At 45.8% G+C, this 22,751-nt stretch overlaps 1 protein-coding gene across 6 annotated transcripts in view; it reads left to right on the forward strand.

Annotated features, from left to right (window-relative positions):
- Anks6 (ankyrin repeat and sterile alpha motif domain containing 6) overlaps positions 1–21,584 on the forward strand; it is a 56,981-nt gene extending 35,397 nt beyond the window's left edge. For 2 of the 6 annotated variants that reach the window (XM_013065725.3, XM_004864944.3), the window contains exons 13-16: positions 2,249–2,316; positions 5,440–5,556; positions 16,680–16,776; positions 20,382–21,584. In XM_013065725.3, the coding sequence (XP_012921179.1) occupies positions 2,249–2,316; positions 5,440–5,556; positions 16,680–16,776; positions 20,382–20,431 (332 nt within the window). In that variant the 3' untranslated portion in view covers positions 20,432–21,584. Of the gene's footprint in view, positions 1–2,248; positions 2,317–5,019; positions 5,054–5,439; positions 5,557–16,679; positions 16,807–20,381 lie in introns of those variants that run through there. The other 4 variants (XR_002389408.2, XR_002389407.2, XM_013065726.3 and 1 more) reach the window with 4 other exon arrangements.
- The last annotated feature ends 1,167 nt before the right edge of the window (positions 21,585–22,751 follow it).

Here is a 22,751-nt window from a genome sequence, read left to right on the forward strand (position 1 = left end):
ACTTGTGCCAGGTGTGAGGATGACTCACAGTCATAGTGGCAGGTTATGGCACAAGTCAAATCAAACTTGTTCTATCAGCAAAGCTTAGTGTGCCCTGCAGGACCCCAGGAACAGTGGGGGTCCACTTGTGTGGGTCCACGAGGACTAAGAAGGGATGGGCAGCCATGCCCCAGAACTGGTTAAGTGTATAGGAAATGATGTAGTCATTATTAAAAGTCAAATGGTACGGACTTATAATTGAGCAATTGTGTATTACAGTTTTTTAAAATATGTTCTTTACTGTTTGGTATGCTTGACTGTCATCTGTGTTTTGAGGCATTTCCCCTCCCATTGGTGGTGATGTGGAACTGCTGTGTGCTCTTACCAGCTGCACTTGGGATGTTACAGTGGAGGGTTCCCATGGGCTGCAGTGAGGGGATTTACACCATCAAAATTGGCAAACACCATCAATCAGAACTTGAATTATTATCATTGTCTTATAGGTTGTCTAGATGTAGTCCAGACAGTAAAAGATAAAATGTTAACAGCGAGGGTTAAACTTAAGAGTATATCATGTCTGTAGCCATTATACAGTAACTGTGAATAGCACAAACAATTGAGAAAATATTTGTCCAGTATGTGAAAAGCATGACCCGATTTACCAAGTTGCTCACCTGAAGTTCCAACATACGTCTTTTTTGCTTCCTTTTTTCTTACTTGTTCATGTAAACAAAACTGCCAGGCAGCATTCCTGTGGAACTGCTCTCCTTGCCCATGAAAGCAAGAGTAGACAGAAGTCAGTTGAAAGCATTTGGTGAGGCTCTGTTGGGTCTGTGGAACTTACAATAAGGAGTGTTACCTATTTTATTATTCCAGTGTGCTCTACATCCTGCATATCAGTCAGGTCTGCAGTGATTTGCATACCTCTGTACACATGTGCACCTCCCCACACAGCCAGCTGTTAGGCACCCTCCCCTGCCTCGCTGTACAGAGACACTGTGCACCGAGGGGCAGCAGGAGCAAAGTTTGCCATATGGAAGTACCATGGATTAAGTGTGGGTTGGACTTGTCTTCTCAGTTGCCCCCTTCAGTGGAGCTTTTCCCCAGTCCCTTGGCTGTGCTAGCTGTCCTCTCTGTCCCACGGCCCGCATCCATACCCTTCACCGTAGCATGTGTCACCATGACAGAAACAGCAGAGCAGGGAGCTTAGCACTGGCCAGAAAGCCAGACCAGTGAACTTGAGTCCCTGCCTTGCCAGGGTCTAGCATTGCGCCCTCTTCTAAGTGTCTTATCCGGCCTTTCTGCACCTCACTTGCTCTCCTGCAAACGAGGACACCACCGTCCACCTCCCAGGGTTGTGATAAAGGAGGAAATGGGTCATTTGTGTAGAGGTTGCCCAATGGCCAGCACCATGAGAATGGGTGAGAGCTAGCACCCCATCATTCCATTGACTGAGTCCTGCTGGCCAGCTGCCCCAAAGGGTCTCTGTACCCTGGTGCTCCCAGCAGGCAGCAGACATACTGATAGCCATGCTGATTGTGTGAGTGAGCAAAAGAATAAACCAGATCTCCTGGTCTTTTGTTTGAACTCACCCACTGCCTCAGTACCTTTGTACCTCCTGTTCTCTCTCCTTAGGAGCTGCCTCTCTCATCCCTTGGATAGCTACATAGCCTGCTCCTTACTTACTGCTCAGATATCACCTGACAAGGGAGACCTTTACTGACCACCCTCTGCAGAACAACATCTTCCTGCCCTCTGTTGCTTCCCCCCACCCCACCGTCTCCTTCATTGCTTCCTGTGGCTTATCAGCCTCTGTGTCATCTGTTTGGGTCCCTATTGAGCCCTCAGTGCTCAGTCCGGAATGGGTCATTCTTCAAGCCCCGCAGACACTGGTCTTGTCTCCTTTGTCCATCTGGCCAGCTGATTCCCTGCTGTGCCCTCTGGTCTGTGCCCTCCTGGCTCCACTGTTGGACTCACTTCCGTTCTTCGTTCAGGGAAACCTCACCCCCGCACATGGAGCCCAGCCTGGGGTTCTCAGAGATGCTGAGGGTCTGCCCTTGGGGCAAGGAGACATGGCTTGCAGGGAGCTCAGGACCACCTGCAGCCCCAACCACAGGAGCACAGCTTAGATCTGCCTTCTGTGTTGAGAGTTTGTTTGGACCGCATTTGAAATAAAGTGGTCATTATATTATAGAAGTCTGAACACTGCTCTTGATACTTTATGAAGTCCTGAAATGTGTTTTTTGTTTCACATTTTTCTCAATTGAAGATGAACTGACTGGAATCCTTAAGAAGTTATCGCTTGAGAAATACCAGCCCATTTTTGAGGAGCAAGAGGTAAGGATGTTCTTTCTGGATGTCCCTTTAAATCCTGCTGTTAAAAAACAAAACAAAACAAAAAAACCCCTTTGTCTTAATACATAGTTTTCATTCCACAGACCTAGATTGCTCTTTCTCCCTGGGACAGTCAAGGAAATAGAAGTTGTGTCTAGTGCATTAGTTCAGTTCATTACAGTAAAGTCCTGGGGACCTTATGGCTCTTATAATCAGATTCTATAATTTTGAGCACTGCTCTTTCTAGAAAAGTTTGTGTTGGTCCTGAAAATATTTTTATTGCACAGATTGATTGGTAGGCTTATAACGTGGGCCACAAGCAAATCCTGAGGAATCTGTGTTATGTGTCTGGAAAATGTGGTAATCTGAGAGTTTCTATGTGCTTAGCATTCAAAATCATGTTTAAAAAATTACTGTTCTGCTGTCTAGCACTTCCTCAAAATGTTAAATTTAGAGGTATCATATGACCTAACAAATCTCCCAGGTATGTCCTCAAGAGAAATGACAAACATCCACACAAAAACTTGTACACAAATGTTCACTGCAGCATTATTCATGTTAGCCAAAAAGTGGAAGTAACTCAGTGTCACTCAACTGAAGAGAAAAATATAGAATGTAACACCTATGTATAATGGAATATTACTCAGTCATAAAAAGAATGAAATAGTGATATATGACACAACAAGGAGGAATCCTGAAAACATGCTAAATGAAATGGGTCACAAGAGGCCACATATGATAGGATCTTATTTATATGAAATGTCTAGACTAAGGTCTAGGCAAATCCACAGAGACAGAAAGTACATTCATGGTTGCCAGGGGCTGGGAGAAGGGAAGAATGGGGGGTGACTGCTAATGGATTTGGGGTTTCCTGGGAGGGAGTGATGAAAATGATTTAAAACTGAGGATGGTGATGGTTGTGTAACTGAATGTACTATGAATCACTGAATCATACACTTTAAATTGGCGAACTGTATGGGAGATGAATTACATCTCTGTAAAATGTTAAAAGAAATGCACTGTTTTTGTCAAATAAAACTCTGCAGGCCCACTAGCACCAGGTTGTAATCACTAGTTTAGAATGTTCTGGTGACTGGCTCAGCACATGAAAACCATCATAATTACAGTAACAATCATGAGAGTTACTGATTGTCCCCAAGAAGCTTGAGATACAAAGAGGCATTTGTATTTTGGTTCAAGAGGCAAACAGGGTGAAGTGGCTCTCTCTCTCTCTTGGTTTACTTCTCCACTGTATCTCGTCTGTCCTTCCTGCCTCCTTGGCATTTGAAATTTCAGCAGTGATTTTTCTTGTTTCTGAGAAATCCTTTCTGATTGCTGACGGCTACCTTCGTCTGTCTGAAATGCTCCATGTCCTCTTGGGGTGTATGGAGGGCACAGCTCATCTCTGTCTCATAAGGCAACATTTTCTCTGCCTTCTGAGCTTTACCCTCTTTTCTAAACTGGCATGTCTGGGGTCCCTTGTCACTCATTTTCCAGGTTGTTGGAGCTGTCCAGTGTAAGGATGGAGCTGTGTTCCAGCTGAGGTGTGAAGCTTTCTGAATCTTCCAGTCAGGGGAAGTCAGTTTAATGTGCCCACCAGAAGTCTCCATTGCTTTTAGAACTAGGGTGGAAGCCGGGCCTCAGCAATGCATGGGGATGGCTAGATGCTACTGCTGGAGGATTGCAGGGTGCTGGGCTGGAGGAGCTGAGACAGTGCCCGGCACCTGCCCCTGTCAGGAGCCAAACTCGGTGTCTCCTCCTGTGACTTTGTTTCCCTCTGGGCAACTCATAAGCCACTTAGCACTGGGAGCATTCACCTCTGCATCAACGCACAGCCCAGTGTGCTCCTCGGAGACTTGAGTACAGAGCTTTAACCCTACTGGTGTCCCTGCCCTGGCCTCCAGCCCAGTCCCCACAGCTACACGGATGCTTCTTGGCCCCTGTGGGAAATCCTTGAAGTCTCTGGTATGTGGATAGCACTTTTCCCTCATTCCTAGTGCTAGTAAAACTTCTCCCTGGCATTATACACTTTTAGTCATCAGAGAGAACTTGGAAGAGGAATTGGCTTCATACATGTTCTCATCATGTCATAATGGAACTGCAAAACAAATAATTTTTAACTTTCTGCCTGTATTAGGATGGTTTTAATTTGGCTGGATATATTTTTTTAAAATAGTAGTATCTTCACAAAATAGAAGGTCATTTTTGCCACAAATAGTTTGGAAGGAAGACATCCAGGGTCCCTCCTGCTGTCTGTTCCACCATTACCAGCTTGTGTGGCCCTTGTCCCAAAAGTTCAATGTGGCTACTAGAGCTCCAGCCATCACATCTACATTCTGTATGCAGGATGGAGCATATTGGATTAGATTTCCTAAGTGTTAAGGCCTGTTCTTTGTCCCTTTATGTCTAAAACTTGTCACACCACCCTACATACTGTGTGGTAGGTATGCTTACTCTACTGAAAACACTTTTCACCTTCCCTCCCCCTGCCTTAAAGGGACAGAGGCCAGCTAGCCATTCTCCTGGGACAGAACCTGACTTCCTCTCCAGGGGCCAGCCAGGGATGACAGGGCAATTAGAATTTCACCCACAGAAACTAAGAATGCAGCGTTGGGGTGCCCTCATCCTGGCCTTACCGCCTCGGTTCTCTGTGTCCTCTCGGTCCATTATTGCTTCTGCTTATTTTCTCACTCTGTCTTTCCACAGTCTGCACCTCTCTTGTCCTCTGCGGGGAGACAGGGTGAGTATAGCCACATGCCCACCCTGTCCCGTGCAGTGTCCATTGTTGCTAACAGTGCAGTGACATTGGGATGGGCTTTTTACTTACAGCACTAGGAGCTGACCACGCCCACTGCCCAGATTTCCATCTCAGAGACCTCTGTAATTTGTTTCATTGTAAGGGTCTTTTCCAAAATGCTTCTGTTTGGAAAAGCCCGGGCTGAAGCCAAAGAGAGTTAGCTTTTAATGTTTTCATCTAAACTTTAAAATGGAAACGCTGGATTGGAAGTAGGACATCATAATTAATTTACTACTAATAAGCACTAATCACAGCTCATTGGGACAGCTCTATGGGATCTGGAAAAAGAGTGTGGCCCCTGCAGATGGTGGTGGACTCTCTCTTCCCAGGTGGACATGGAAGCCTTCCTCACACTCACCGACGGTGACCTGCAGGAACTGGGCATCAAGACAGATGGGTCCCGACAGCAGATCCTGGCAGCTATCTCTGAACTGAATGCAAGCAAGGTATTAATTGTCCGCCTTCTTCTTTTTTCAGCCAGCTGAGAGCTTCATAGTGCCCTAGGACCTTTGTGGCGGTCTCATTTGAGCCCCTGTGACACCTGATGGAGGGCACTTTCCACGACTGAGTGCTCACTGCCTCCCAGTTGTGTTCCCTCTCCAGATGTCCCTCCCCACCAGTTGTTGCTATTTGAATTTGGCAGAGATACCCCCTTGGGTGATTGCAGTCCACAGAGCTGGGTGTCACCCTCCGGAGCTCTGGAGTCAGGCTGAGTGGATTGGGATCCCAGAGCAAGGCAGGCACTTCCCCAAGCCTCGCTGTCCTCCCTGTAAGGGGGGAAGGAGCTCTTTCCAGGACTAAAAATGCCTAGCAGGGCTCTGGGCACCCAGAGCTGTCAATCACCATTGATGATATTGGCATCCTGTATTTTGGTCTGATGTTAAATTTCTGTTTCATCAGCTTTAGTGCTGAAAATCAGCAGTGCCCTGCCCCCCACCCCAAGGCACACACATCCAATAAAAGCCAAATCACAAAACCAGAAAGGTAAATCCTCGCTCACTCTGCAGACATTGGCAGTGCTTGCTGCCGGATGCTCAGACCCCTTTGCTGTTGCTTTTTCCCCCTAACGTGGAATGGATCTTTCTGTCTCCTTCTAGCAGTGACAGATGGCACTTGCTCACCTGTTGTCTCCTCACACTCCAACTGACAGCTGCCCACTTGGTGAACAAGAGCAGCGTGTCTGGGGTTTTGCAGCTCTATATAACTATTACTGTTAGGGACATTCTGTCTCTTCCCCTTTTCTTTTTTTTGTCTTGTGTTTTATTGCCTTTGTTCCTCAGGCTGTGTTCTGCCCTATGAGAGTAGTAGGTCAGAGAGTACGACCAGCTCTATGGTTCATTCTGTATATTGCCAGGTTATGCACAGAAATACTGAATAGAAGACAGCACCTGCAACAAATAAATATTTATGTAGCACCATATCGTTGACAAATCACTTTGCATACATTTCCCTGGCCGGACCCAGAGCAGAGTCCTGGGGCAGAAAGGACCTCCCAGTGCGGCCAGGATTGGAGCTGGGTGTTGTGTTGCTGTCACTATTGCTATTACCTGTGCACAAGCCTCGAGGGGATCCTTCAAAATGACGTAGTTAGCATTATTCCAGGAGGGGCCAAGCTGGTTCTTTCTCCTCTGGAAATGTTCCTAACACTCGTCTTCTGTGCCATGAGCCAAGGCTGCTCATATTATAGTTGGGGAAGCCCAGGGTCAGCATGAACCCTGACTTCCAGACCAGCACTGGTGTGTGCCTTGTTCTTAGGCCTGGGATGGGGAGAGGGTGATGCAAGCACAGAGCCTGCTGGAGGTCGCTGGTCTGGGTCTTGGCTATTAGGGCATCAGCAGGGAATCGAAGGTAGGGTGGCTCACCTGGGGTGAGTCAGCAAAAATAATCCCTAAGTCTTTGGAGCATTGATTTATCCATAGGCAGAAGCCCTCTGAGAGTCTGCCATGGTCCAAGCACTGTGTGAACGTTGGGCAGTCAGTGTCACTGTGCGCCATCCCTGTCCTGTGAGCACATCACATGGGACTGTTCTCAGTTAACCATCACCAGTCCTGCTGAGGTTGGCTCCAGTTCAGAAAACCAAAACACAGGGAGATGGAAGAATCTGTCCAGGGACACAGCCAGTAGGTGGTAGAGCCAGGACTGGAACCCAGATTGGTGTCTGCCCACATGGAATACAGCCTCCCTGTAACTAACCCAGGCACACAGCAAGGAGCAGCACTTGGTGCTGGGAGAGCTGACATTTGAGTGTGGGCTGGGAAGCCAAGGACTGGGGGACCTCCCTAAGGAAGTAGCAGGGAAGTGAGACCTGAAAGAAGGTGGAAACCACTGGGTAAGTGGATAGAAGAGAAGTACAGACTGGGCTGAAGCGGCACGTGTACAAAGGCCCTGTGGTGAGAACTAATGGGGTGGCTGGAGCACATAGAGCAAGAAGCAACACACAGTGAGAGGCCAGAGGGCACAGGTGAAGGCTCCCCAGGGTGGTTGAGGGCTTTGGGGATGGGGTGGATGTGTGGTGATGGGAGGTGTGGACCAAGGAGAGCATGGCAGTGGGAGGCCCACACTTAGGGCAAGCAAGGAAGGACAAACACAAGAAAGGTTCTGGAGATGGGGCAGGGTAAGGATAGGTGGGAGCTGGGTGCCCCTAGAACCTGGCATGGTAGATGGCAATTGGCAGTGCCTCTGAAACCTCGCTGCCCTCCATGGGTGAGGCCACTCTGAAACTTACCTGTGTTGTCAGACTGGACCATGTGACCTCTTCAGCTGAACCCAAAGGGGGTTATTTTTCTTACAGTTTATGCAGACTGGAACATTTCTTTAGTTTTCTCTCAAATTCACCACACCTCTCCTCCCTGTTTTTTAATATAGGCTCCAACAGGAGAAGCTTCAGAAGGGACAGCTGTTGGCAGTCCCTCCTGGGGGCCCAGGCCACCAGCTCCCACCAAGACACCCACGGGCCCCTCTTAATCCCACGCTCATCCTTCGCACAGGCGGCACTCACCCACAGTCAGGCGATTCCACACGGCACTCAGTGGGGGAGGTGCCCCTCCCAGTTACCCAGGGGTAAAGGCTAGATGAAGCCATCTGGAAGTGGGACCATAGGTCACAGTGTATCACAGGGAAAAGCCATAATTGGGAGCAGTTTAAAAAATTAATCTTCTGCCGTGTACGCTAACCCCTGGGCTGAAGACCATTACCTGTTTGTGGCTATTCAGAACCAGGCCACAGGGCAGGAGTGAGCGGAAGCTGAGGGAGCGAAGCTTCCTCTATTTACAGCTGCGCTCCATGAATTCTCTTACCACCCGAGCGCCACCTCCTGTCTCGTGTGGCATTGGATTCCCACACGAGAAGCCTGCTGTGGCCTGCTCATGTGAAGGATCTAGGTTGGGAGTGCCTTATGAGAATCTAGTGTAATAATAATAGAAATGAAGTGCAGAATGTAATAATACTAGAAGTAAATGTGCAATAAATGTAGTGCACTTGAATTGTCCCACACCCCACCCCTAGTCTGGAAGAATTGTCTTTCATGCAACATTAAATCCATCCCTGCTACCAAAAAATTTCTTTTTTTCTGTACTGGGGATCGAATCCAGGGCCTAAGAGAGGTGCATCCCCAACCAATGTCCCCCTTTTTAAGATAGGGTCTTGCTAAATCACGGAATTGCCCAGACTGAGCTCAAATTCATGATCCTCCTGCCTCAGCCTAGCAGAGTACCATCATGCCCACTTTAGGTCTTTTCTTTTGCTGCCCAAGCTCAGCCAAGAGAGCTTGTGGCTCAAATGACCTGAACACAATCAGGATCCCAGACCAGGACCTGTGTGAGAGCGGGCCCCAGCTTTTCTTGCTCATCGGTGTCTTTTTCTAGTGGTGTTCCACAGCATGCTAGGGGGTTGTAGAATCAATTCAGTAGGTTATGAGCAGAATTTTAAAAACTGAAATGTCAACATGCTGTGCAGGTAGGAAGGGTAAAACCAAAATGGTGGGAAGAGTTTCTTTTAAGAAATGACAACCCAGGGCTGGGGATTTAGCTCAGTGGTTTCACCACCTGCTGCGCAAGCGCAAGGACCCGAGTTCAATCCCCGGTACCAAAAAATAAATAAAAAGAAATTACAACCCAACCATTCCACAGCCAATCCTGTTCACTTTGGGATGGTTACTCTGCAGTGTCTTGTGCCAAATGTTTCTATTTTTCCCCCCATTGGCTGGATAAATTTGGATCTGTAATTTTACATCTGCTTTTTTTGTTTAACATGAAATATATGCAGCTACCTGTGTCACTTAAGAAGTACTTTTAATGTAATAAATTTGCAAAGATGTACTAAAAATATTTTTTCAAAGCCCCGTCCTTGTTAGATATATAGATGCACAAACTTTGCAAAAATAGTGCCGCAGTGGATGACTCTGTGTGTTATATGTGTCAGGGTTTCTAATTATCCCCCCAAAATAGAGGTCTGAAACAGAAATCACTGTGTCAGAGCCAGGCTCAAGGTATATGGATGTCTTCCTGAATTTCTTCCAGAAATTCTTTCCGAAAGAGCCAGTGAGCACCTGCTGCTGTGGGAATGGGCGTTTCCATTCTGTGTTCCCACCAGTATTGAGTGCTGTCAGTTGGGGTCAGTTGTTTTTGTGGTACTGGGGAATGAACCCAGGGCCTGTGCAATGAGCTACAACCCCAGCCTTTTTGTTTGTTTGTTTGCTTTAGAGACAGGGGCTGAGCTAAGTTCCCAAGTTTACCAGGCTGGGCTTGAACTTTCAATCCCCATGTCAGGTTTTTAATCATTATTAATTTGACAGGTTGAAAGAATGTGCCCGGTTTTAATTTGCATTTTTAAAAATACTAGATAGGTTGAACTTTTTTTTTTCTACGTTAATAACCTTTTTTTTTTTTTGCCTCTGAGAATTTGCAGGCCAGTCCTTTGAAACTCAGGGACTTCTAAGGGGCAGTTATTGTTACCCTCTTCGGTCACTTGCGATGCAGGGAGCGATTATGACTTTAGTCATCTACAGTTCCTTCCTAAGGTTAGGAGGCAGCAAGTGCTGAAACCCTGTCTTCCCCGACCTCATTTCTCAAGCAATTAAGACGAAGGTGGCACTTAATAATAAAATCACTGTCCTTCCATTTATACTCTCTAACCCTCTGAGCCTGTATAGGCCCCATTCATTATCTCAGTTTGAACTTCAAAGCAGCCCTGGCAGGTTACATTACCCCATTGCACAGACACACAAGCTCCATGGAGTAGGGACACATTGGGGTTGCCACCACCAGTCACTGGTGGACCAGGACTTTTGGTTCCTTTGCCGCATACCCAGTGCTCTGTCTTCCCCCTGAAGTCATAGGGTTTATGTCTGTGGAATTCGGAAGGCATTTTTTGCAGCTTATTTGAGATTACTTGCAAGAATTGACTTAAAGGGAAAATCCTACTGTCCTCTCAGGGGACTAGAGGACCTCATCCGCACACCGAGTCCCTGCATGGGGGTCTGGAGTAGGAAGTCCCTAAAATGAAAGAAAGTTTGAGGTCTGGGCTCAATCAGCGGGGATCTTTTTCTTATTAAGCTTAGAAAACAATCTACCAAAGGCTATACATTTTTAATTTGGTTTTTGTTTTGACCACATTTAGTTAAGCATTAACTTAGAAAGTAAATGCTTAATCCACATTGCTGATCTCTGAGGTCAGAATCTGCCTGCCTCTTGCCCCTCCACAGTGTACCATGTCAGCAGCAACCATCTGAGGTACTGTTATTAACCCATTTTATAGATGAGGAAAACAAGGCCCTGAGAGATTAAGTATCTTGTTGAAGGCCACCCAGCTAGTAAATGGTAGGATTTGAACCTAGGCTGTTTGATTCCAGTCTGTTCTTAACCTTGCTGTATTGCCGCTTCTCATCCAGGCATTCAGTGAAGGTTTCTGGGAGCCTGAAAAAGAATCAGCATTCACGCTTTTTCCCGTCTCAAAACATGGGGATTGGGTGATGTTTTGTGGGCTCCCATTACATTTTTTGGAAATCAGAGCTGGAAAGATACACAAAAGTAGGCAGGTTGAGCCTGCCTTCTGGGCCTTGCCCACCTTATCCAGGGTTTGGACCCCTGCAACCAGGGTTCCAAACCAGCACTGTGGGGAACTTCTTACATAGTCCATTTTTATTAAACTTGATACTCTTTTTTTTCCATTAAGTTTATTAGTACACTTCAGGTATACAATACAGTTACATTCGTCATTGGAATCTTGTACCTTTACATGACTTATCGTGGTTCTATTTTTTCCCCATTCCCCTGCTGTCTGTCATCCCCTCTACCCTTCACTATTTACAAAGACTTTGTTTCCATTTTTTTCCTTTTCTCATATTTTTTTTCCCTTCTTTCCTTTCCACTTCCCCTATTCCTTTAGACCTTTTCTTCCTATTCCATAATATCAATTATATATTTTTTAATTACAATATCAAGATTTAGAGGACATTACCACAGATTTTACAAAGTTTAAAAGGATATAGAAAGCGTATAACAAAAATCTTTTTTGAAATAAATTTGACAACTTCTGTGATGTACCTTGGAAGACAAATTAATGAAACTGACTCGGGAAGAAATATAAAATTTGAGTAGCACCTATTAAAGAAAGTATATTCCTAGCTTGAAAACCTACCTATATGACAGCAACAGGCTCATATACATTTTAACTAATAAATTATATCAAACATTTAAAGCAGAAAAAAGAAGGAACATGTCTCCCCTCATTTTAGGAAATCAACATTGTGCTAATACTAAAACTGGATAAAGATCATAGAAGAGAAAAGGATGAACATAAATAAAAATTTGTTTAACAAAACAAACTATTAGAAGTCAAATCTGGCAGTATGTAGTAAGTGGTTTTATTATAGGGAGAGCAGTGTTGGTTCAGCATTGGAAGATCCACCCCCATAAGTCATTTTAACAAAGGAAAGGAAAAAGCCATATGATCCTATCAGTAGATGCAGAAAAAGTATTGGACTAAATTCTACAGCTGTTCATGGTAAAAGCTATCGGGAGACTAGAAGTAGAACAGAACCGTCTCAACAGATCAAAGACATGTACTCCATACTTCCAGCAAAAACGCCTTATATGAATGGAAAAGATACAATGCTTTCTCCTTAAGGTGGGGAACAAGGGCAGATATGCCTACTCTTCATCTGTCCATTAAACTTTGAAACATAGGCCCAAACCAAAATAGTCTGGCAATGAAAAGAAATAAATAGCATAAGATTGGCAAGGTAGAAGCGAAATCTTTATATGTAGATAAAATGATCATCTACAGAGAAAATACTAAGAAATCTCTAGGAGCCCCTAGAACTTGTATTTGAATTTAGCAGGATTAGAAAACACAAGGTATATATAAAAATTCAGATCTGTGTATACTTGCTATAAATGAAGAATTGGATATTGAAATTCAAAAGTTATGTAGGAGTAGAAAGGACCTGGAAAAATAAAAAGAAAATAACAGTGTTGGAAGACATTTATTACCTAATTTTAAGATTTCTTCTAAAGCTACAGTAATCAAGGCAATATTGGCCTGGGGAAAGACATAGAGATAAATGGAATAAAACAAGAATCTAGAAATAGAACCACACATATATGGTCCACTGATTTTTAAAAGATTATTTAACATTAACATTTTATAGAACATAAACTCAACTCAAGAGCAGAGGAAAAGATAATGTTTTCAACAAATGGTACTAGAACACCTGGTATCTGTATGTAAAAAATTAACCTCAACCCTTTCTTTCCATACGTAAAAATGACTTGAAAGGGCCTATGAACCTAAATATGAAAGACTAAAACTATAAAACTTTAAGAAGAAATTATAAGAGAAAATGTTCATGAATTTAGAGTAGGCATGAATTTCCTAGGATACAAACAACATGATGTATAAAAGAAAAAAATTGGTGAGATTCCATCAAAATTTAGAACTTTAGAAGACATCATTAAGAAAATGAAAAGTAGTCCTTAACCAGAACATATTTATAATACATATAACCTATGACCAGAATATATAAAGAACTTTTACAGCTCATTAATAGATAACCCAATTGAAAAGTCGACACAAGAAGATGATAAATAGCCAGTGCAGCACATAGAAAGGGGTGCAACACTAGAATCAGGAAAGTACTAATCAGTACAATAACAAGATCGTATTATACACTCATTAAGGAGATTAAGTTAAAGATTTTAAAAGAACAAATGTCAGCTTAGGTGTGAACCATTTAGAACTTTCTAATACTGCTAATGTGAATGTAAAATGATAAGGCCATTTTGGAAAACAGTATAGAAATTTCTTGTGTTACTGTTAAGAACCAACAGTTCTGTTCTTAAGTTTTTACTTAAGAGAAATGAAAACACATGTTCACAATAGATTTGTATATACAGGTTGACTGTCCCTTATCTGAAATTCTTGGGACCAGAAGTGTTTCAGATTTTGGTTCGAAATCCACTTGATCTGCAAAGAGGATAGCTACTCCTGCTTTTTTTCGGGTTCCTCTCACATGGAGTATTGTTTTCCACCCTTTAACTTTCAGTCTGTGAGTTTCTTTTTAAATTAAGTGTGTTTCTTGTATGCAGAATATTGCTGGATCTTGCTTCTTGACCCATTCTGCCAATCTATTTCTTTTGATTGGTGAATTGAGACCATTAACATTGATAGTTATAACTGATACGTATTAACATCATTGTCATGACTTTTTCTTTTTGTTGGATTCTCCCCCTTTGCATTAAATTTTTTGTCGTGCCTGGTGGATTCATTCTGCTGTGCTTCCTGGGGTTGTGATCCTCTTTGTCTTTTCCTAGGATATTGTCTAAAACTTTTTGGAGTACTGGTTTGGTATTCATGAAGTTCCTCAGGTGTTCTTTGTCATGAAAATATCTTATTTCTCCATAAATTTTGAAAGATAGTTTTGCAGGGTACATCTATAGGGAACAGGGAAAGGGGACGTTACTAGAACCTCTGCAGTAAGTCCTAGTCTCCTGTGAGCCACGGCAGTACACGGCAAATTACGGGAAAGGTAGAAAAATGAGACTGAGAAGAAGCTGAGCTTTGAGTCTGATCAGTGCTGCTCTGGACAGCAAAGACGAAAGCCCCTCGCTTACTGCACCTTTTATTCAGTACATCGGGAGAAACAAAGTGTAACAAATGATTTGCAGAGAGTTCAGTACATCCTGCATAATAAGATGTAACAATCCAAGAACAAGGAGGAACTGAGTAGATGTTTATTCCTTCCAGGATGTTTTCAGCTTCCAAGATGTTTCTTGTCCTGGAGAATCACAGACAGCATCACCGGATCGTTGAGGTCTCAGTTGTGACCAGAGGCCAAAATGCAATTATGTCTCAGAATTCCATAGCTGGATTGTAGGCAGAACTAGGCTAACCAAATGATTTTTCCCTAAAATTATGTAGCATTGCTCCCGACATACATCAATCTGGGTTGGAGGCTGTTTACCTTTAGGGCTTGCAATATGTCGCTCCAAGCTCTCCTTGCCTTGAGGGTTTGTGTTGAGAAGTCTGCTGTGATTCTGATGGGCTTTCCTTTGTATGTGATTTGTTTCTTTTCTCTCACTGCTTGTAGAATTTTGTTCTTCTGTTCAGTTTCTGGAATCCTACCAATTATATGCCTATGTGTAGATTTTTTTTTGATCACAGCTAGTTGAAGTCCTATATGCCTCCCTTATCTGTATGTCAAGTTCTTTTCCCCTTCTTGGGAAGTTTTCTGCCGTCACTTCTGTGAACTTTTTTTTTTTTATGTCATCTGCACTCTCTCCTTGTTTCTTCATTGACTCTGATCAGTCTTATGTCATTCTTCTTTGCATCGTCTAGCAGCTGCTGGATTGATTTCTCATGGTCCCTTACTATTTTCTTTTCCTGGTCACTAATTGCAATCTTATCTTCTGTATCTGAAATTCTGTCCTCACATTGGCTCATTCTGCTGCGTAAACTTTCAGTGGAGTTTTTAATCTCCTGGAACTCTGTTTGCATCTGTTTTATGGATTCCATTTGTTTCCTATGTTGAGATTCCATCATGTTCCTCAGCTCCTCTATTTTTTTAATGTGGCCACTCTAGATTTATTAATCATGTCTTGCATAATCTCTGCTGTTGTCTGAGAAATTATTTCTGATTTCATGTTTTCCAGATCCTCTTTAGTTGCCAGTTCAGGGAGTCCAGGTGGTTGAGTATCAGATTGTTCCATTTCATTTCCCTTTGGGGTTGCCTTAGGTGATCTGGAAGTCTGGTTTTGAGGCTTGTTTACTTGTCTTCTCATTTCAACAGATGGAGTCTGCTGTGCTTTTGTTAAGGCAACTTTTTGCTCATCCAGTGGTCTTCAATTCTCAGCAGGCCACAGAGATGTCTTTTCTCTGCTGTTCACCAGTAATTCCTGGGTTCAGAAAGGTGGCCTTCTGGATCCCTGAGCTGACCTGTTTTCTGGGTGGGCTTCTGGCTGGGGCCTGTGCACACTTGAGATGCTATCTAGGTGTGCCACTGGCTAGGGCCCCTATATAGCTTTTGTCTGAGAGGGTCTTTGGCTGGTGGCTGTGCACCCCAGTTCCTGCTGTGTGAGCAAGCTTCTGGCTAGGGTCTTTCATGCTTACTGATGGTATTGGGGTGAACCTCTGGCTGTTGCTTGTGTGCCTTGCAGCTCTTTTCCAGGCAGGCCCTTGACTTTGGCCAGTGTGCCCCAGCCTCTGGGGTCGGGGCGGATCCCCGGCTGGGATCTGCATGCAGTCGTGCTGCTCTGGTCCACACTGCTGCTCCCCCAACGAAGGTGGTCTGTTGTGCCTTTATTGTAGTCCTTTTCCAGTGGGCTTTAATTTTCATCAAGAGGCCTCAGGCCCTCTTTCTGTTGTTCATTTCCACTCTATCTTCTTAAGCTCAGAACAATGTCCTTTATGACTCCTGCAACTCTGTGGTGTAGATCCAGGTAATGGCTCGGGGTAGGGGGGTTGCTGGCGCCCATGCAGCTTACCTCCTCGGCACTCTGGGACAATGGTATGAAGTGGTATGAAGGCCCGAGAGGCTCACCTCACCACTCTAGGGCAATGGTGTGAAGGCCTGAGAGGCTCGCCTCCTCAGCGCCCTGGGGTGGTGGTATGGTGGCCCAAGAAGCTCACCTCCTCGGTGCTCTGGGGCGGTGGTATGATGGCCTGAGAGGCTCACCTCCTCAGCGCTCTGGGCCGATGTTATGAGGGCCCAAGAGGCTCACCTCGGCGCTCTTGGGCAGTAGTATGATGTCCTGAGAGGCTCACCTCCTCAGCGCTCTGGGGCAGTGGTATGACGGCCCGAGAAGCTCACCTCCTTGGCTCTCTGGGGTGGTGGTATGATGGCCTGAGAGGCTCACCTCCTCAGCACTCTGGGGTGGTGGTATGGTGGCCCAAGAGGCTTACCTCCTCTGCCTTCGATACTCTTTCGATTAGCACATTTATTTCCCCCATTGACACTCAAGGATTTTTCAAGTGAGCTGAGCATTAACCACTTGAATTCAATTGAACCAATTGAATTCATGGTTTAAAAAAATTTAACAAGACATTTTATGTCTGTTTTCAATTTCCTCCACAGGGACGCGAGAGACAAATTTTACAGGAAACCATTCACAATTTCCACTCATCCTTTGAGAGCAGTGCCAGCAACACCAGGGCCCCCGGCAATAGTCCCTGTACGTGATTCTCCTTGGGTGGCCACCAGAGTGAGTTTTCTGGGTCCAGGTACCCCTTCTCATAGTTGGGAACCAAACCTTTGTTCCTCCTGTCTGGATCCCCCTCCATCTAGTTCCTGTAGCATAAGTTGGTAAGGTTGTTGCGGTACCAGACACGCACATGTGGAGACCAGTTCTGTCCTAACAGGTCCTAGTCACATGCTTCTAATGGGCACATGGTTTCACATAGTGACTCAGGGACTTGGCTCTGTTGCTCTTGTGCCCTGCTATCCCCAAAAGAAAGGAAAAAGGATGGTGGAGACAGCCAGTACAGCCTCTTAACTGCCTTGCCCTTAGCTGACACTTCTCCCTACTGCTCACATTCCATTGGCCGATGGTTGTCACATGGCTCTACCTGATTGCAAAGGAGGCTGGAAAATGTAGGTTCCACTCATATGCTTTCCAGCAATGCCCTAAACTTAGTAAGGGAGCAATCTGATGGAAGGATCTCTCCCTGCCATATCTTTCTGTAAAAGCTCTAGCTTGTCCCTCATTGCTCAAGTCACCTCCCAGAGGAAGCCTTTCTCAACACCCTTACACAGAACTTGTCCTCCTAGCCATGGAAACCCCTTCATGCTTTGTGTATTACTGCTTTAGACTTCACTGCATCTACTGCATACAGTATTCAGCAGGCATTTGGGATGTGTGTCTACATGTGTTTTTTTTTTAATTCCAAAGGCAACTTTCATATAGGAGAAAAAAGAGGGCTCACTATGTGGAACCCTTCTTTCTGGCCTGCAGTTTCTCTACCTGCAAGGTGCAGGGTCAGGAAAAGACAGTACTACAGGGCTCCCTGCTGCTCAGCTGGGTCATACAGGGCTTTCTGCCATGCATATGGGAGCAGGAGACCAAGGTATCCCTTTGTGAAAGGACTTCAGTGCTCAGATTTTCTAAGTAAAGAAAACTAGAGACTCTGGAATTTCTTCTATGCCCTATTAATTCCATGTTCCCCAAAAATGGATTGACCTGTGTGTCTTTCTACCGCATCACACTATATTAGACAAGCCCCAACTTTTAAAATCTATTATACACTTGCTGTCAGGAGTACACAGTTGAGCCAGAGCTGTCCCCACGCTGGAAGATCTGGACAGGTAGAAGAACACCTGTGTGCATGTGGCCCCAACCTCAAGGGGCAGCAGGGCAGGTGGGAAGAACCTGTGCTCTGGGTTAGGGTCAGGGCTCAGATCTAGCCCCATTCCTGGCCAGTGATATGGCAGGGATGTCTCCTCAGCGCCTCTTAGCCGGAACTAGGAGCCTGAGTACATACAGCACTTGGTCCACAAGAAGCACCCAGCACATGGTGGCCTTAGAGTTCTAATCCTTGCCATGAGCTGTGCCCACCATCTCTCACCTGTCTCCCCTGGCTGTCAAAGCCAATCCCCTGTGATCCTCTTGTTGCCACTCATACTGAAAAAAAAAGAAGACACATCCCTCCAAGCAGGCTTTTAGAGGCAGCCATCACCACAGTGCCCAGAGCCTCATGGACTCCTCTCTCCCTGCCAGGCTAGCAGCTGTCTTTCCTCCCTCTTCCTCTTTATCCCCCACCTGCAGAAGTCCATATTCCACGTGGCTGAAGAGAAAACATTTCATATGGACAGGCATCCATATTAAGATTCCCCATTCTTCTTCAAGGGGACATACTTATGAAGCATCTATTGTATGCCCAAGCTTTACCACATTTTTCTTCATCCTTATGGCCACCCTGGAGGTGACATTGTTTAATGTCATCTTGTACATGGGGAAAGTAAGATAAGCAAGCTGCCCGCCAGTTATGCAGTCCTGCAGGAGCTTGGCTAGAGTTGGAACCAGACCTGGCCTTTCCCTTCATCCCATAGACTCTTGGAGCTGGACACCCTAGTGATTCTGGCTGTTTCAATTTACTGATGTCCTCAAGGGTTACCCCATACACCAAAGTACATAGCCCCCACTGCTATTTACTTTGAAGATTTGTGCCTGCTTTGTGCTGTCATCCTGTTTTCACCATAATTGGCAGAGAGGGAAGTTTGATTGAACACCTATGAAACATGGAGCTGTGCTGGGGTCAGTGCTCCATGCATGCACACCTCCACCATCCCATCTGAGGACCCTGGACAGAGCAAGGCTGATTATTTCCCTTCTGCTGGCAGGATTGGTTCCAGGGCTTTTTCTCCCAACAGTTTGTGTGCTGGTTGGTGAAGGGTCCCTGGCACCCTTCTTGGGCCTTGGTCACCTTCTTACCCTACCTGTCCCTAGTCTGCCTCCAGGAGGCTGTCCCTCTCCACAAGAAGTAACTCCCTTGCTCACTGACCATCACAGGCATCTCCCAAAGTGTACTCTTTAGAGCACTAATTCCATGGGATGTTAAAATTTTTTTATAAAGAAAAATAAGAGGTGTGTATGTGAACGTGGGGTAAGGTTCCACGATCGGGTAGGTACTGAATTAAAGCCAAGCCACAAGACAGGGCCATTGCTTGGAGGCATCTCAGTCCCTTCAGCCCAGCCCTCTTCACTAGCTTGTTCCCCCTCGTGTCTTCTCCAAGATGCTCTTACAAGACTGGGGTTCCTTTGACATTGCTGGAGAAATGTGGCCTTGTCTGCAAAAGTGACAGCCATGGGGCAGGGTCCTCAGGAACCACCTCTACTTTCCCCAGCAGTTGTCCTCAAAAGTGGCCCACTTAGTAGTGGGGTACAGAGGTGAGGGAGTCCCCTGACTAGGAGAGTTCCCTGTCCTCGGCATCTCTGCAGGTTGAAGGACATTGTTGTCCAGCATCTATGCAGTGTCTGCTGGGTGTCCAGGCCCCTGCTGGCCAGAGCAAGGCTCCTGCCTCCCTGCCTCCATCCCAGAAGGCCGGGTGGAGGCCAGCTAGTTTTGCAGGAAGAATGCCTCCTTTTTCATTTTTTCATTCATGGAATGTCCTCTGAGCATCCACCCTGTGCCAGCCCAGGCTTCTGCTCTGGATCCACAGATGGGTTGTCTTGGTGCTCTGGAAACTGCAGTCTCCTAGAGGAGACAAGTACATGAACAGGACAGTGAGTGCTATGTAACATGTCCTGTAGTGACTGCGTGCAAGTGAGGGGCATATCACAGGGACACTTGGTGGCTCAGGCAGGCTCAGAGTAAGGAGCTAGAGCTAGTCCTGAAGGGCAGGTCTGGGCACAGCCACAGATAGGATAAGGGCCACCCCAAGTTGAACATCATTGCAAAGGCAGCGTGCAACTTATGTGCATTATATATCATCAGGACAGGGGAGTGTGAACTTAGTACATATTATTCTGATTTTCAGTCATTTTCTTTGAAATATATAGAAGCAAGTGTTCCCACTGAAAAGAATACTGGAGGGGGTAGAGTCAGACCTAGCACTGGGTTTTGGCTCAGCTACTTCTCACTGGGTAACATGGAGCATGTTTCCTTATCGCTTTGAGCCTCAGTTTACCTTTTGGTTACTAGAGGGTAGCTGTCCCCAAGGTACTGTGGATCAGATGAGGGTAGGAAATCCCTTTTCACAACATAGTTGTGCATATGTCAGGACTTTCAAAGATAGTTGCACATTTTAAATCAGTCCCTCCCTCTCTCTTTCTCCCTGTAGCCATGGCTGGTTGGGTGAGGCCGGAAGAAGCAGCCCGCAGCAAGAGGTAGCAGCAGCTTACACAGCACTGCCAGCATCCAGGCCACAAGGAAGCCAGGGTTGGCCCCTGGATTCCTGGTCTCAGCTGTTCCTGAGTTTAGGCGTTTGTTTGCTGGGATTCACACCAAGGTGGACAAAAAGAAAGAAAGCTGTCTGAAAACCATGGAGGCTGGCCCAGCAGGCAGAGTGGAACCCCTCTCACTTGCTCCTGCCTTGGAGTTGCCCGAAGGCACTGTGCAGGCTAGATGGCTGCACACAGCTCCCCTGAGCTGTGTGTCCAGGTTAAGTGCCACGTGCCGTGGCTAGGATCCTTCCTGCAGTCCAGAAGAAGGTGACATCTGCAGAAGGTGAAATGGTGAAATGAAGCGCCTCTGGCTGTCCTTGTCCATTTCAAGCAATTTAATCGTATCTTATTAACCAGTGGGTTCTGTTCAGTGTGTAAAGAGATCTGGTGTTTTCCCTAATAAAGTCGATTCCAAATTCTGCAGGACTGGCTGGGGAGGATAACTCTCCTCCTGGGAGGGTAGGGATCCCTTCCCTTAGGAGTTTCATGTGTATTCCTCAGGTATATTCCTCTTGAGGACTTGCTAGGCTCTCTGCTGGTTTGGGGGCTCTGCTCCTCCTTAGAGTAGACTTGAACTCTACCTTAGTGTCAGGTCCTCAACTGAGAAATCAAGCCCAGATGGACAGCAGTTCACTAACTCTTGGGTGTGGCACAGGAAGAACCATAGGTGGTGAGAGATTAAAGCCCTGTCACTTGTCTTTAGCCATTCCCACCCCTCTGGGCTTCTTATGGCCAAAAACACAACTTGTTGCCACTCAGGGCTCCCCATTCCCCTGCCAATGATGGGGTGGAGCCAACTCCCCATGATAGGATCCCTCCTCCGTTCCTGTGACTGAGAGACACAGGCATGGCCATCTTTGTCAGGGAGACCTTCTGGTGGTTGGGGTAGGCATTAGCCTTGCCACAAGCCCTCAACAGGGCCACTGGTCCAAGGCCAGACATCATTTTATTTCAGACCTGCAGAGTGGTTTCCATCTTCCTCATGTCAGACAGTTCTTTTTCTTGTTATATTATTGTTTTTCCCATACAAGGACTTGATTCTTTGATTTTTGTTTGCCAAGCTGCGTGTATTAAATAATAGTTGATTTTTCTTTTTCTCACTTCTAGCTTCTGTGAGTCACCTTGTCTCATCTTCACAATAACCCTGTAAGACTTAAAGTTCCCTTCCTGTCAGTTTGGTGACTGTGGCGCACTGACAGTAACCAGCTTTACCAAGGTCACACATAGCTAACAGATGCTTGGTTTGAATGCAAGTCTCACCCCAAGGTCCACATTGTCTTTGCGATATTTTGCTGCCTTGTCAGAGAGAGTAACCCAGCCAACAATAAAACCTAACAAGTGACACCTTGCTATTTAGGCCCTGCCGCTGATTTACAATGGGGCCAGGGCATATAGAATACTATAAATAGCTTGGAGCTTCACTTTCTTTTGTGAATTGGCCTCATCCATGGTCTCAATGCCTCCTACTGAAATGCTCAACCCCAGAGAGGTTAGGGAAGCAGACAGTTGTAACCAGGAAGGGGAGTGAGGCTGTGGGCCCCAGAGGGCGGGGCAGGGGAGCAGGGCAGCTCCCCATGAGGAGCATTCCAGGGACCAGAGCTACCTGGCAGGGCAGCATCCCTGCTGGGCCCAGAAGCTGGCCAACCCTACACCAGGGCAGTTGAAGAGGGAATTCAGACTGAAGGTGGGGTGTAAACCAGGGAAGTGGCTCCCACGTGCCAGTGCCAGTGCCAGGTGGAGGGAGAAAAGCAAGGAGGAGCACTTAGTTTACCTGACACTGAGCTGATTCATTTTTCAGGGTTGGCCTTGATTCTGACAAAGCCTTGTGCTTTTGCTTCAGCAATATACACTAAAATTGGGACGATTCTGACAGAGCCCTTCCTACTTTAGGAGGGCAGGGTGCAGTGATAGTAGCTTTCTCCAAAAGTGTGAGAAACACTGTACTAGGTCACTTTTGAGATCCCATCCAGCCCTGTTACTGTAAAAGGAAGAGGGAATGGTTCCTCAATGGGGCAGAATGGCCCCATAACCCAGCACTTCCACCCAATGCATGCCCAGAGAAACTGAAAATCGGTATTGCATCAAGAACTTGGGCTCGATGTTCATAGCAGCACAATTCACAATAAGAAGAAGTTAACATAACTCAGATGACCCTTAGTGGGTGAATGGATGAAGGCTGTGGCCTGGATGAACCTTGAGAACATTATGCTAAGCGAAAGAAACCAGACACAAGAATCTACATATTTCATGACTCTGTTGAGAATAGA

The sequence above is a fragment of the Heterocephalus glaber genome, unplaced genomic scaffold, assembly GCF_053883595.1.
Source record: "Heterocephalus glaber isolate CG9 unplaced genomic scaffold, H.glaber_assembly_v1.0 deba00001481, whole genome shotgun sequence".
NCBI lineage: Eukaryota > Metazoa > Chordata > Mammalia > Rodentia > Bathyergidae > Heterocephalus > Heterocephalus glaber.